Here is a 15,483-nt window from a genome sequence, read left to right as displayed (position 1 = left end):
GCACTGTATGTTTCTTAGCAGTTCCTGGGCCGAATGTGTTGATGTTGCAAGTTGTCTTCGCTGCTTTATGACCTGTTTTGAACTTGAATAAGAAAATTGTTGGAATTTGATTTTTGTCTAACATCATTTCTATAGTCCAAGATAAATATAAACAGTAAGTAATATGTCATTAGCAAAAAAAAGGCAAGAAATGCACAATAAAATAATGTATAACATAACCACATTTATTTAAGAATGTTTTCCAGTATCAAATGGAAATTTTCAACAATGTAAAAACCTCACCACAGTTACTTTTTACATCAACCCTGTAATTGGTTAATATGTGACAGGTGATTTCCCCTATGCTCTGAATATTTCCTGAGCACTTCAATGTATTAGTGTATAGATAGTTACACTGTAATAATGATTATTTATAACATTCATAAGATTATTGCTACTTCCCTTTAGAGATTTTTGAAATATAAGAAGTTCTTGATAATAGGATATTTGTATAAACAAGCCCTTAAGAGGTAGCTATGGTGTAGTGGTTAAGATCATAGACTTTGAAGCCAGGCTTCTTAGTCCTTGCAATGGTATTTACTAGCTGTGTCACATTGGGTCAAGTTATTTGACCCATCTGCCTCAATTTTCTCATCTGTTTAATAGTATCTGTTTATACTGTGGGGATTTAATGAATTGATACACATAATTCATGTAAAGCTCTTAAAATAGTGCCTGGCATGTAGTAAATGCTCAGTAAATGTGTTGATGACAGGTCCGCTTATTTTTAGTTATATGCTTTTCTTGGTCTGCCTAAAACGTAATGGCAGGAAAAGATGAGAAAAATAGGAGCCAGGGCCATTCATATGCTACTAGTACTTCCTTTGTCTCTTTTGTTATGTCCTTATAAGAAAAGGTTGGTTTTTAAAAAATGGTTCTTAAAAAAAAAAAATAGCTGTTATTAAGGTCTTCCTTCTCATTACTTGTAAGATGATTGTAATAATGATTTATGTATAAAAATTTACACTATTTTACTTTTTTCTTCTGTTCAGATGACCTGTGCAGAAAAAGCAGGAACAGATGAGAAAATGTTTATGAAGGTCTTTCGCTGTTTGGGAAGTTGGTTTAACTTGGGAGTTTTGGACAGTAACTTCATGGCTAATAATAAGTTATTAGCACTCCTTTTTGAGGTTTTGGTAAGTAATGACTTTATTTATCAGAGTGTTTCTGACATACTTACTTTTTGTAACTTTTTTATGACCTGCTGGGACATAACAGTGTTTTCAGTTTATTGCACAGTGGCTGGAAAACGTATAGTAAGAAAACAGCGGTGTCCCTTCCTTGCTACCAGGTAAAAATTAAAGGCGTTAGTTTTAATACTCATAATGGAATACAGTTCTATAATATTTAAGAGGAAAGCAGTCTTACATGGCAGTAAATGATTTACATATTAAAATCCAAATAATAACCATTGACATCTTTTTCCTTATTTCAGTGAGGGCAAATTATATATATAAAATGAGGTGTTCTTAGTAATAGTCATTGAATCTTAGACATTACCGTGATCTAATTAAATGTTAATCATAAATTTAGAAAATACAGAATAGGTGGAATTAAAAATTATTTTTATTGCATCTGGAGACAATTATAGATTAGAATATTATCTTTGTAGTTGAGATAGTTAAACAGCAGTGTATGTACAGAATGGATTTGGGGGTTTTGAGATTAGTAGAATAAGTGGTAATGTTTCTTTATATATCTGTGCATTTCTTTTTTTTTTTTTTTTTTTGTAGAGACAGAGTCTCACTTTATGGCCCTCGGTAGAGTGCCATGGCCTCACACAGCTCACAGCAACCTCCAACTCCTGGGCTTAAGCGATTCTCTTGCCTCAGCCTCCCGAGTAGCTGGGACTATAGGCGCCCGCCACAACGCCCGGCTATTTTTTGGTCGCAGTTTGGCCGGGGCCGGGTTTGAACCCGTCACCCTCGGCATATGGTGCCGGCGCCCTACCGACTGAGCCACAGGCGCCGCCCTATCTGTGCATTTCTTCTCTAAGCTTTGAAAGTAGTAATGGTTGATAATTTTTTTTTTATTCTGAATGGTTGGTAATTCTTAATAACTTTGGGTCAGTGAGTGCTTAGAATAAGACTACATTTTAGAACAAGAAACATGGCATTGTCCGAAGCAAAAATATGGAAGAGGTCTTTGTCTCTTTCTCCTAGAAGATTTCCTTTAATGAAGATGTATTAGTATGGAAGCTCTTTGTATACTGGATATATGATGATGCTAGGTTGATGTTAACTGTGAATTAAAGAAAAGGAAAGCACTTTCCTCAAGGAGACAATTGACATTTTATTGTTAGTGTATTCCTACTGTCATTCTTATATTAGAAGCTAACTAAGCCTTAGGAAAATTAAGATGTGGATAATTATGTCATTATCTTTGCTTCCATGTCTCTTGATGCCTGCCTTAATAATGTGCTTTTGATTCTTATCTCACCAAATTATGTGAAGAATAGTCATTGTAAGTCCCACTTTTGTTTTCAAAAGTTTATCATATGATTACATAGGAATGGCAGGTAGTTCAGTATACACTTCACACTTAACAGTGGTGACTTCTAGGAATTGGAATTGGAATAAAGAAGAAGCTAAGTAGTATGCCAGGATTATATTCTTCTTTACTGATGCAGTATCACAACCCCTCTTGTAAGAAGAGTATTTATTTAGAGTGAGGGTCAAATATTTTCTCATTTTTACATTCATTTATTGGTTCAAAATCATGCCACGTTTTGCTTTATGTTTGGATCATGTCTTTCTTGTGCAACTTTTCCCCCATAGCTGTTTTTTTAAAAAAATAAAAAATGTGATGTAGACAGAATAAGAAATTTGAACATTTACCTAATTTTCATAACATTATAATATAATGACGTTTTTAAGCCTATCATTCAATCTAAGAATAATCTAATGAATAGTTTGTGTCTGTGTGTTCTCCCAAACCTGCTTATGTAACTTTTTCACCCACTGGAGTTTCTAAATGTTCTTGTATTTTATTATTGAAGATAGGCTAGGCTCGGCGCTTATAGCACAGTGGTTATGGTGCTGACCGCATGCAACGAGGCTGTTGGGTTCAAACCCAGCCCAGGCCAGCCAAAAAAAACGACAACTGCAAAAAAAAAAAAAAGATGGGCATTGTGGCTAGTGCCTGTAGTCCCAGCTACTTGGGAGGCTAAGGCAAGAGAATCACTTAAGCCCAAGAGTTTGAGGTTTCTGCGAGCTGTAATACCACAGCATTCTATCAAGGTTGACATAATGAGAGTCTGTTTCCAAAAAAAGTAGGTTAATTTTCCCTCAGTAAACTTACTCTACCTTTCTACTGTACTCTTTTTCTTATTTTCTTTCTTTCTTTTTTTTTTTAAGAGACAGAGTCTCACTTTGTCGCCCTTGATAGAGTACTGTGGTGTCACAGCTCACAGCAGCCTCCTGCTCTTGGGCTTAGGTGATTCTCTTGCCTCAGCCTCCCAACTAGCTGGGACCACAGGTGCCCGCCACAATGCCTGGCTATTTTTTGTTGCAGTTTGGCCGGGGCCAGGTTTGAACCCGCCACCCTCAGTATGTGGGTCTGGCACCCTACTCACTGAGCCAAAGGCGCTGCCCTCCACTGTACTGTCTTAAATGGAAGCCCTGGAGTCTTCTTTCCTTGAACCTTCTGATCTACTCTAATTTGCATGAATTGTTCTTTTAATCTAATTTGCCAGCTGTCATTTTAGGACTTATCCTTTACTGTGCTTTGTGAGTTGGATTAAGTTTTTTCGAAACTCCTCAGAAAAGATACATACATGGAAAACAAACTTGGAATTCTTATGTGCCTAAGAAATGTTTTTATTTTGCTTTTAGTCTTGATTGGTGGTTTGGCTAGGTGTAGAGTTCTAGATTCAATATTATTTTCTTTTAGAATTTCAGAGGCCTTGCTCTCCTTTACTAGCATGTTATCATTATTAATGAGAAATTTGAGAACTCTGATTTTTGTTCCTTTCTGTTACCTCCTTTTCTTTACCCCAGAAGCTTTGAGAACCTTTGTTTAGCCTTTTTGTATTCTGATATTTCACAGTGATGTGTTTAGGTATGTGTCTTTGGTACTTCTTGAGCCCTTTCATTTTAGGTAGTGATGGAATATCAGAAAAAGGATGGAAAAGATTTTCATAGACTTAAAATAAGGCAGGGAACACATGCCTTGGAAGGGCTTTGTAAACAAAAACATGGAGATTAGAAATCATACGATGTGGTTGATGTACAGAAAAGCTGATTTGCTTGGCATATAGGGAAATAGTGAGAAATAGGATTGGGAAGATTGATGGATGTTGACTCTTAGGCAGCCAGGCCCAGGCTGCAATATGTTTAAAGTACATGTTCAGAACAAGGCTATTATTGTTATAGTCCCTCAAACTGGGGGAATTGGTTTCAGGACTGTACCCCTTCCTATTGAATACCCAAATCTGAGGATATTGAATTCCTTTATATAAAATGGTATAATATTTGCATAAAACTACACACATCTTTCTGTATACTTTAAGTCATCTTTAGATTACATATAGTACACAATACAGTGTAAAATTTGTATTTTTATTGTATTATTTTTGATTTTTTTTAAATATTTTCTACCCATGGTTTATTCAGCCCATGGATGTGGAAGGCCAACTGTGCTTGGCTTACACACCTTAGTGATCATACTTCTTGCTTCCCTATTCCTGTTACCTCCCAGCAACAGGATAAGACCTCTTCTAACCTACATGAAGCTGCTTCAGACTGTGTGTGCTCAGCTCTCTATGCCATTGAGAATGTGGAGACTAATTTGCCATTAGCCATGCAACTATTTCAGGGAGTCCTCACATTGGAGACTGCCTATCATATGGCTGTGGCACGTGAAGATTTAGACAAGTGAGTAATTATCTAAGCCTGGATCCCTGGGTTTGCCTACAGCATGTGTTTTTTAAAGTCACTTTTTATTATTCATTTATCATTTGTGATTTTCAGTGACTCTGTAAATATAAAAACAGTGCATCCTAAAGATGCTCTGTTATTCTCATTTGATCGTAGAGTGGCAAATTGGATGTAGAAGGAGAGGTTGTAGATTTACCAATCGTGGAAAATCGTAAGTTTTTGCACTTACAAAGGGTAAGGCTTTAGGAATTAGGGACAAACTTCAAAATACCAAGTGTGATTTGATGGGAATTTTTATTCACATATTTTAGTAATTGAGAATTTGAACTGACAAGTCATTTGTTTATATGTGTAGAAATATATGGTGTTAAGTAAAGGTGTCTGCATAGAGATTGTGATAACAGCCTAGTAGTAATGACTAGATGTTCCTTAGGTTGAAAGATCTTTTATTTGATTCACTGTGACTGTGAATTGGTACATATAAAATCCAAATTTCTGACATAGTGCTCTCATTCCTCTTCTTCTGCAGAGTTCTGAATTACTGCCGTATTTTTACTGAACTATGTGAAACTTTTCTTGAAAAAATTGTTTGTACTCCAGGCCAAGGGCTTGGGGACCTGCGAACTCTGGAACTGCTTCTTATCTGTGCAGGGCATCCTCAATATGAGGTAGTGTTTATATTATTCTAAGACCATCATTCTCCAAGTTGTATGTTGCATGTTGTTATCTATATTCCACTGCTTCATGCCTGTCTTTTTATTCTTAAGAAATTATAGTCTTGTTTTTAATTTAAGTGAAGTGGGGGTTTTTTGTACTAGAATTTTTTTTGTACTAGAATTTTTAAAAATCATATTTGAGTTTCTGCTTTGAATCCTTATTAGTTAGCTGGGCTAACTATTGTAGGCATCTCAAGGAACCCATTAGAAACAAAGCCCAGTTCTTTCTACTGAGCCCCTTTTCTAGTTTCACTTGTTCACTTTACAGCTAAAAAACACCAACTCCTAACTGTACCTCCACAAGTCTTTACACCTCACATTTTTCTTCAAATGAGCTTTGACAATGAGAAACGGGATCAAAAAGACTTAAGGGTCTCCATTATTCAAAAATTTTTAAGATACCCTGCCTCTTTTTAAGTTTGCTAAATTTTTAAGTATATCACTTATTTGGTAAATTTTACCTCTTTATAGTATTAGAAGTAAGAAAGAAGTACTCCCAAGTTGGGTATTGTTTTCAGTAGCTCCATTTTGGATCCTGGTGGGAAAAGGATGGCAAAGACTCTCTTACTATGCCTACCTGTTGGCTTAGTAGTCCTGTGATTCTTTTTCTGTTATCACATACAAGATAGTGTTGATTTGTTTTACATTATCCTGTGAGGATATCTTGACTTGGGTAAAACTGAAACCATTTTGGGGGGAAGTATAATGCCACACAGTAATTATCATTCCTTGAAACAGTGCCATCTGGAAGGTAGGCTGTGAGTAAAATCCCAGGCTTTTTCTCCCTTTCTCTCCCACTCAAGAAAGCAGATGAATAAAAAAGTGATATGGGGCTGATTCAGTTATGTTCAGGGAATTACAGATGGTTAGCCGGGTAAGAAATGTTCTAATTTCAAACATCTAATGAAATGATTTCAGAATTAAAAATACATTAAAAGAGACATCCATTTCTGTATCTTTTTCTCTAAATTAAGAATCTAGTATAACATTTGGAGAAGTTGTATCAGGCCTAACAAGGGACTAAAGAGGATTTTGGGCCTAATGTGGGAAGATAATTTGGAGGGGTAATAATAAATCTACTATAGAAAAGATGACTTCTTCTGGTTCCACTCATACTTTTTATTTAATTAATTAATTTTTCTGAGACAAGATCTCACTTTGTCACCTAGGCTGGATTGCAGTGACATGGTCATAGCTCACTGTGTCCTTGAACTTCTAGGCTTAAGTGATCATCCCACCTTGGCCTCCCAAAGTGCTATGATTATGAGCCTCTGATAATATTATTTAAAAGCATATTTTTTTCTGGACACAATGACTTGTGCCTGTAATCTCACCTACTTGGGAGGCAGAGGCAGGATGATTGTTTGAGTCCAGGAGTTTGAGGCTACAGTGAGCTATGATCATGCCGCTGCATTCCAGCTTGGATGACAGCAAGCCCTGATCTCTTTAAAAAAAAAAAAAAAAAGAAAGAAAAGAGTATATCCTCTCTAGTGATCAAATTGTTTCTTCCATTCCTTTCTCATTCAAATAAATTGTTTTTTCTCTTTTAATCTAATAGGTAGTAGAAATTTCCTTTAACTTTTGGTACCGACTAGGGGAGCATTTATACAAAACTAATGATGAGGTTATTCATGGCATCTTCAAAGCTTACATTCAGAGGCTACTTCATGCCTTGGCTCGGCACTGCCAGCTGGAACCAGACCATGTGAGTGCCCTTCTCTGTTTCTTCAAATCTGACTTTCCTCCTTTTGTCAGTGCTAATTTGAAAAGGAACTGAAAAGATAAAAGAATAAAGCTAATGGAGTCTGCAGGTTTTGTCACTCTGTAGCTTCCAATGGAGAAGCAGTCCCAGTATAATGAAGAGTATTAGGCCTTATGTAGGAAAAAATTGATTCCAGCTAAACCAGTAATTCTTTTCCTAGGAATTTGTGGTAAATAATTCTGCAGAAGAACAACTATTTTGTGTGCAAAGCATTATCTGTAAAAGTAAAAATTGATAAACTCATGTACAGCAGTATAAGAAGAGTTATATAAATTATGATATAGCAGCTTGATGGACCATTATGGAGCAATTAAAAGTAATGACTGTTAAAGTAATGATATGCTAAGTGAAAGAAACTAGAAGGTAAAATTTTATACTATTTCTTAATAGTATAAAGTATGTGGTTAGATAATACAAAAGTGAAATATTTGTGTGAGGATTTTGAAAATTACATGACTCCCCCCCATACTTACACATTTTTATTTATATTTTTTATACTAATTTTAAGTTTAAAAGAAAATATGGAAGTCTGCTTAGAAGAAAACATACTAAAAATATTATAAAACAGTCCATTGGAGAACCCTTCATCCCCCATGCTTTGCTTAGTTTCTTCAAATTTTGCCAAATTTGTTTGATTCTTTTTGCTGTTTGGTTGTTTTAATCCTAACTCTTTATATCTAGGACCTGGAGTAAGTTCAGTTGCTTACAGAATGCTAGTCTCTTAATGTTAATGTGGTATTTGAGTCATGGTATTTTGTGTCTCCACAGCACCTTAATAATGATACAGTCTCTGGTTTTCGGACTTTTTTTTTTTTAACTGAGGAATCCTATCAACTACATCTTACTTGGAAGTCTGATTTGTATTCTAATATTTTTTTTTTTTCTTTTTATCTCTGCCAAGTGCCATTCAGAACTGATTTGTAATAAATAAGAGGAGAGCTGCTCTGGTTTAAATGGCTTTATGCTTGATCTCCTTCCCTTTGCTAGTTCTATGGCACCATTTCCCTTGCAGGTATTTCCTTATAACTTTATCCATTATTTTGTCTGAGGTAGCCATCATTTCCTCCTCATTACTCAACCTTTAATTCTTCATCTTAAAGTAAGAAGGTTGAACTAGATCAGCAGTTTTCAATAATATTAAAGGCTTTTTCCAGGTATTTGGGTCCAGAATTCTTAGACATGCCTCTAACATCTCACAGTTGGTAACCCTTTGTTTATTTACAGAAGTGTGCTAGAATAGGAAAGTATGGAATGTGAATGATGTCTAAAAGAAAGATGTTGTACATACAGTAACAGTGAAACAATTTTATAGTGAATATCTGTATCCTTATCACTTAAATTCTGCCATTCATATTTTACTAAGTTTATTTTACCTAAATGGAGTTTGTTGGAGTTTCTTTTTTTTTTTTTTGAGACAGAGTCTCACTTTGTTGCCCTGGGTAGAGTGCCACGGCATCATAGCTCACAGCAACCTCAAACTCTTGGGCTTCAGCGATTCTCTTGCCTCTGCCTTCCAAGTAGCTGGGATTACAGGAGCCTGTCACAATCCCCTGGGCTATTTTTTTTTAGAGACCGGGTCTCACTCTTGCTGAGGCTGATCTCGAACTCCTGAGCTCAGGCAGTCTACCTGCTCCAGCCTCCCAGAGTGCTCGGATTATAGACGTGAGCCACTGCGCCTGGCCTGTGTGTTTTTTCTTTAAGTTAAAAATAAAAATTCTATTTTCTGTGTGAAGTTATTGTGATAGTGGTTGATTTTGGTATATCTTCAACCATAAACCTTCACAGGCTTATTCAGTACTAAAGAGCTAACCTTATCTAGATAGGCTTATAATTTAAACTATTTCTTCTAGGTCACTTCTCACACTACCATGCTGCATTTTTTTCAACAACAAAATAAGATGTAGCTTAGAAATACATCTTACACACACACACCCTCCAAGAAAGTTTCTGATAAAAGGTAGAGGATGGATTATATTGACTTGACATACCTCATGGTTTGGGAGACTATCTCTGGTAAAATACCCTGGTGATTTAGATTAACGTTTACTCATTAAGATTTGACTGCTTAATGTTTTTTCTTTTTTATTCTGAATTTTATAGAGCTCATTGAAAACCTCAGTGAGTTTGAAACAAATATTATCTGACTTGAAATTTTAGGAGGGGGTTCCCGAGGAGACTGATGACTTTGGGGAGTTTCGGATGAGAGTATCAGACTTGGTGAAGGACTTGATTTTCTTGATTGGGTCTATGGAATGTTTTGCTCAGGTAAGCCTTTTGGGAGATTCTTGCCACTTGTACTGATCACTTTAACTGTATTTACTTAACTTCTGTGTCTTCTGAAAATGTTCCATCTTATTACTTCAATGGGATAATAGATATGCAGGTGTCTAGCACAGTGCCTGGCATATAGTAGCTGTGTTTAAATGGATTAAATGGGATAATAGGTATGCAGGTGTCTAGCACACTGCCTGGCATATAGTAGTTGTGTTTAGCATCTTGCGAGTGAATTGTAGTCTGGATGATTCAATTATGATTCACTCTATTACTCTTGCTAATGAGGGCTATTCCACATCTGCAGCTGGAATGGGAGATCACAGATAAGCATTAAAGCCTCCAGGATACTAACAGGGAATTCAGACCTAGCCAGGAAAAATAGGCAAGTTTTTCTGTCTGAATAGTTACATACCAGCTCCTGACAATTCTGTTAGTTATTTGGCATTTCCTTTGCCCACACTTATGGTTAGATTCCTGTGTACTTTAATCTCAGAGGTGACTATAGTAGAGGAGAAGATTCATAATCCTGTGGTCTTTCTGACAATAACATTGTACCTCATAAGGCTGTAATCCTCATCATTATATATCACTTAATATCAGCATAATTTTAGGTGGTTTTCATATTGCTGGATTGTATGTACTCTAATGAGCTCTGAAATACTAGTTTGAATGCTTTATCACAGCAATACTGAGCTAACCTAAACTTTTTTGGGGGGTAAATCAGCCATTTTGTGTGTATCTGGGCATAATCTGATCTAGAAAATATTAATAAAATTATAATATTTTCATTGTATAAGCAAAACATGTTTATTGATCCATCTGTGAAGGGTTAGGGATTCTTAGAAAGTAATTTCATTGAGCTCTCTGGATCATAAGCAGATCACCCGTGCTGTAATTTCAATTCTTCTCTTTCTGGGATCATGGTGTTGAGCAAGTCCCTTTATCTTCTCCAAACTTAAGTTTACAAATTTATGTAAATTATCGATGTTGTCAAAGATGTAGTCTATGGAACACCAGCCCCATGAGGTGTTTTATTTGGCAAAAGAAAAAATTCTATCATTAATTAAAATTGGGAAATGGTTTAAATAGTATATTAAAGGCTCTGTGAAATCATGTAACAAAAGAGTTGTATGATTTTGCCTTCACTAGCAGTGTCTGTTGTTTGACCCCAGAAATCTTATTTAGACTAATACACAGTCACATACCATAGATAGATATAATGTGGAAAATTCTGAAACAGAACATTTATGCTAGACTCCTCTTTTTTTAAAAAAAATTCTGCTTGGAGATGGTATTGTGATAGGTGTTTCAAAATAACTACCTTTTTTTTTTTTTATGAATTTCTATTACCAGTGTTGATGCAGACAAATAGTTAAAAACAATAGAAATATATAGCATATATGTGAAAAGAGGATTTACATTGTATCTTTAAGTATGTTTGTGTATTTATCAGTTATTATCTGGACTAGGAAAAGACACTCTTAGACTATGCTTTATTTTTCCCATAGTACTAATTTTCTGGGGGCAGGGGATAATCTTGAAAAACTGTTGGGCGTCTTAATGGGTTTATTTCAAATATGCACATATTAAAATAGTAGTTCTATTTAGTGAAAATGAAAATCATATTCTTGCCTGTCTATAAAAGGTAATTAGAAGGGGCTGGATTTATTTTAACTAACAGGATTTTTAGGTTTATTTGATTCTATTTTCTTTTAATGGATCCATAATCCACCTCTTCTTCTCTAGTTATATTCTACTCTGAAAGAAGGCAACCCACCCTGGGAGGTGACAGAAGCCGTTCTCTTTATCATGGCTGCTATAGCAAAGAGTGTTGACCCGTGAGTGTCTAATAAGTCTTTTGCTGGGAACTCTAAATATCAAAAGGCAGGAAAATGACATTGTTTTTCTCTTATGTGGTATATGCTTGGAACCTCTTAGTACTTCTTACTTCTCTAGTGCTGTCCAGTCTTCTGACTTCTAGAGTCTAATCCACCATAGCCTCAATTGTTGATGCTAATCATATTTCCTAGAGTTAAAATTTTAATCTTGATGTTTGGAATAGAGTGCTTATTTTTTTATCTGAGGCTCCTTTGTAAAAGTTGATATGATCAGGAATTTGTTAGCCTGTTTTAAATTGTTGGTATTTATTAAAAACAATGGAATAGGCACTAATTTGAGTCTCCGGCTTTTGTGACCTTGGGTAAGTTATCCTCATGAATATTTGATTACACTGTTTTCATCGTTTCTGTCTTAGAAAATCATTTGTGGTTTTCAGAGAGGCAATCTGTAGGCACTGTTTCACCTAAAAGAGTAACAAATCTAAAAAGCAATCATTCTCTTTATTGCCATTGAAAAATTTTAAATTATTTGACTTCTAATTGTGTAGCATAGAAGTTTTACTTAAGACATGAATACGTAAAGACAGAATTTACCTTCTGTCATGAGTTTATAAATTGATGTTAATATCTGCCACATTACCTTGAATTGTGATTTGATATCTGCAATGAGCTCTCTATTCAGGGCCTTGAGTGGAGAGATGGTTAAGACAGATATTTATAAAAAATACAGTGCTTCTTTCTTAGCTGCCTTTTAGGTCCTAATCAAGGGAATCTGACATTGTTTCTAATCCAGTATATATTCAAGGAAATAGAGTAGGTTTATTTTTCTCTGTTAAGAAGTTCTGGTTCTTAATTACATGCTATACTATTTCCTCTTAAACTCATTAGTGTCTTTTGGAATCATCCATGACAGTTTAAAAATTACTAAAATCATTAATATTCTGATATCTTTTGGTTCGAAAAATGATGGTAGATGTCTTTAATAATTGGCTTAGTATCTCTAGGAAGCATAAAGCATAAATAAGACATTTTATATATTTTTTGTTTGTCTGCATTTCAAGCCAACTATATATTTTTTAGTTCGTATAAAGGACTTAATAGACCTAGTTTGTCGACAGGGGGTGCTATTGCTCTAATCCAGTATATTATTTATATTTTAAACAACTTTCCTTTCTAGATTAAATTCTGCCATTTGGGGGGCATCCTCCATTCTGCTGAAAAGAACTTTATCCAGTATACCTGAGGGGTAGGAGGGGGAAAAGGAAATTCATGGAAGGTGATGGGAGGGAAGTGTTTGGTTAACTTTAATTTTCTTTTATGTTCTAAATTGGAGCAACCTTAACTTACTCCTGCAGCTTGTTTCTTGTTTTTTCAGTTAGTGAACTGGCTGCCCATACTTTGTTATTAAAATTTCCAATATCCAGCTATACAGTCTTTTGGAGAATAACAACTAATAGAAAGTAGTCTATAAGAGTTACTCATTTATTTAGCCATTCAGCAATATTAATTGAGTGCCCACTATGTGCCAGGCACTGTTCTAGGTACTGCAGATGTAGGAATAAATAAAACAGATCCTTTAAAAGAAGACATTCATCTACAGTAAATGTCTGCCTCCAATTTAATGAGCCTTTATCTGATAGTATGATGTATCTTTAGACACTTTACGAGCATTCTGAAGATAAAGGAGCAATATGCTTCTAAAACAATGACATCTTTTATTTCTGTCTTTTCCCCTTTTTTGAGGATCTGAAAACCTTATACACTTAACCTAAAGCATTTTTATCTGAATGGTTATTTAGAAGGAAGCCCGTTAGCATGCTTTGTGTCACCACAGCCTGTTATTTGGCTGGAATAGAACCTCTGAAGTCAGTAACTGTGAGTACTTGCCTTCTCTACTCAGGGAGAACAATCCAACACTTGTGGAGGTCCTAGAAGGAATTGTCCGTCTCCCAGAGACTGTACATACAGCTGTGCGATATACCAGCATTGAGTTAGTTGGAGAGATGAGCGAAGTGGTTGATCGAAATCCTCAGTTCCTTGGTAGGTGTGAACTCTTCTCCTTTGCTGCTAACTTCTGATTTTTCTCATCTCTTAGTTTTGCATTTGTTTTCTTGCTTTCTATTTTTTACCAAGTAGAAAGTTTATAGTCATTGGGAATAAAAAATTTATTATAAATTACCTAGTTGATACAACATTTATAGTCTGATCTGGGGGTAGGACCTTTGGAAGATTAGCTCTCTAGAGAGAGAAACAGTTTGCTTCCAGTACTCTGTGTAAACATGAACATTTCCTTCTTATTTAGTCTTTGGCATATGCTTGAGGTAATCAGACTTTCATTTAATTCTAACCTAAAAGCTTCAAATAGGCTAAAGAAAAGGAGAAAGTTTTTCAGTGTTAAATACATGCTCTATTTAAAAACTAAGAATTATCATTTGAAACTGACAGCTAAGATGAAGAGTGTTGAGTTATCTTCTAGCTGTCCTTATTGACTTGAAAAAATAATGATGTGTAAATAACAACTTTCCTAAAAGTTAGAAATCATTTATTCTAACCCCTTCATTTTGCAAATAAGAAAATAAAGTCCTAAGAGAGACTAAATTTATCCAGGGAAATGTATATCAAGCCCCTGATATTTAAGAACACATTCCGAGAATTTTAAAAATGCCCAAATTTGAGAATACTATTTTATCATTGTTTGATATGTTTCCTTGGTATACTTTTATCATCTTTTAATTTAATTTTATTTTATATATGATGTTTTTAATGGCCTTTCACTTGCTAAAAGAGTGATTATTTTCTTTTTTCTTGTTTCTGTGTATAGCACATATGATAGCCACAGTCACATCACAACTGATCCACTTTTCAAGTTCAGCCTACCATTTTAAAGTTATTTGCAAATGCTTTTCTTTTTCTTCTCTTCCTTTTCTTTCTTTTTTTTTTGTTGTTGTTGTTTGTTTGTTTGTTCTGAGACAGAGTCTGTGTTGCTCTGGGTAGAGGGCAGTGGCATTATCCCAGCTCACTGCCATCTCAAATTCCTGGGCTCAAACAGTCCTTATGTCCCATCCTCTGGAGTAGCTAGGACTACAGGCATGTGCCAAGATGCCGTCCGATTTTTGTATTTTTTTTTTTTTTTTTTTTTTTTTTCAGTTTTTGACCAGGGCTGTGTTTGAACCTGCCACCTCTGGTATATGGGGTTGGCGCCCTACTCCTTGAGCCACAGGCACTGCCCTAATTGCTTAGGTTAGTCTCAAACGCCTGAGTTCAAGCAGTCCTCCCTCCTTGGACTTACAGAGTGCTAGGACTACAGTTGTGAGCCACTCCACCTGGCCTATTTGTTTTAATATCTTCAGTTCATCTCTAGTAACCAGCAAAGCTAGATTGAGCTACAAATGCTTATTAAGACTTAATTCAGTACCATCTTACAGTATCTAACTTAGATTTGTGTCTTTACCAGTAGACAAATTGCTGTGTTCATACTTTAGACATCAAAACAACAAATGATCAATTTGAAAATCACAAAAGCCTACAGTGTTAGAGGTGGCTTAGACTAGGTTCTAGATTCCAAGTCTTCTGATTTCCTAGGCTGAACAGGTTTGAGGTGTTTGCTTTTGGTGATAAGAGGTCAGATTATGCATTGTTTTGGTCTTTAGAGATGGAGATAGCAGTTTTAAATGGGCTTTAGGACATTCGTTTGCTTCCATTTTTTTTCCATAGTTTGCTACAGGGTTACTCTAAAGTACTCAGAATCCTCTTTAACAGTGCATAGCTTTTCTTATAGTTTTTCCATAGAAAAACACTCTCAAGGTAAAGAAGAAGAGTAGAATTTGCTCTATAGCAATTCATCTTTATAATCAACTTTCTAATGCCTGGCACAGGGGCTGGTACTTATAAGTACCCAGCTACTCAGGAGATGAGGTATAGGAGGATTGCCTGACCACAGGTGTTAAATTTCAGCCTGGGCAATGAATATGGTAAGA

The 15,483-nt window shown here is 35.5% G+C and overlaps 1 protein-coding gene across 3 annotated transcripts in view; it reads left to right on the top strand.

Annotated features, from left to right (window-relative positions):
• The window catches only part of TNPO3 (transportin 3), a 108,823-nt gene that overhangs the window by 49,350 nt on the left and 43,990 nt on the right, over positions 1-15,483 (top strand). For all 3 annotated transcript variants that reach the window (XM_053608892.1, XM_053608891.1, XM_053608893.1), the window contains exons 5-11: positions 1,032-1,175; positions 4,738-4,913; positions 5,446-5,584; positions 7,191-7,337; positions 9,552-9,659; positions 11,415-11,506; positions 13,407-13,546. In XM_053608892.1, coding sequence (XP_053464867.1) covers positions 1,032-1,175; positions 4,738-4,913; positions 5,446-5,584; positions 7,191-7,337; positions 9,552-9,659; positions 11,415-11,506; positions 13,407-13,546 — 946 coding nt within the window. The remainder of the gene's footprint in view (positions 1-1,031; positions 1,176-4,737; positions 4,914-5,445; positions 5,585-7,190; positions 7,338-9,551; positions 9,660-11,414; positions 11,507-13,406; positions 13,547-15,483) is intronic.

The sequence above is a fragment of the Nycticebus coucang genome, chromosome 11 (assembly GCF_027406575.1).
Source record: "Nycticebus coucang isolate mNycCou1 chromosome 11, mNycCou1.pri, whole genome shotgun sequence".
Lineage (NCBI taxonomy): Eukaryota > Metazoa > Chordata > Mammalia > Primates > Lorisidae > Nycticebus > Nycticebus coucang.
Note: the sequence above shows the minus strand (reverse complement) of the source record. Positions and strands in the feature narration are given on the sequence as shown.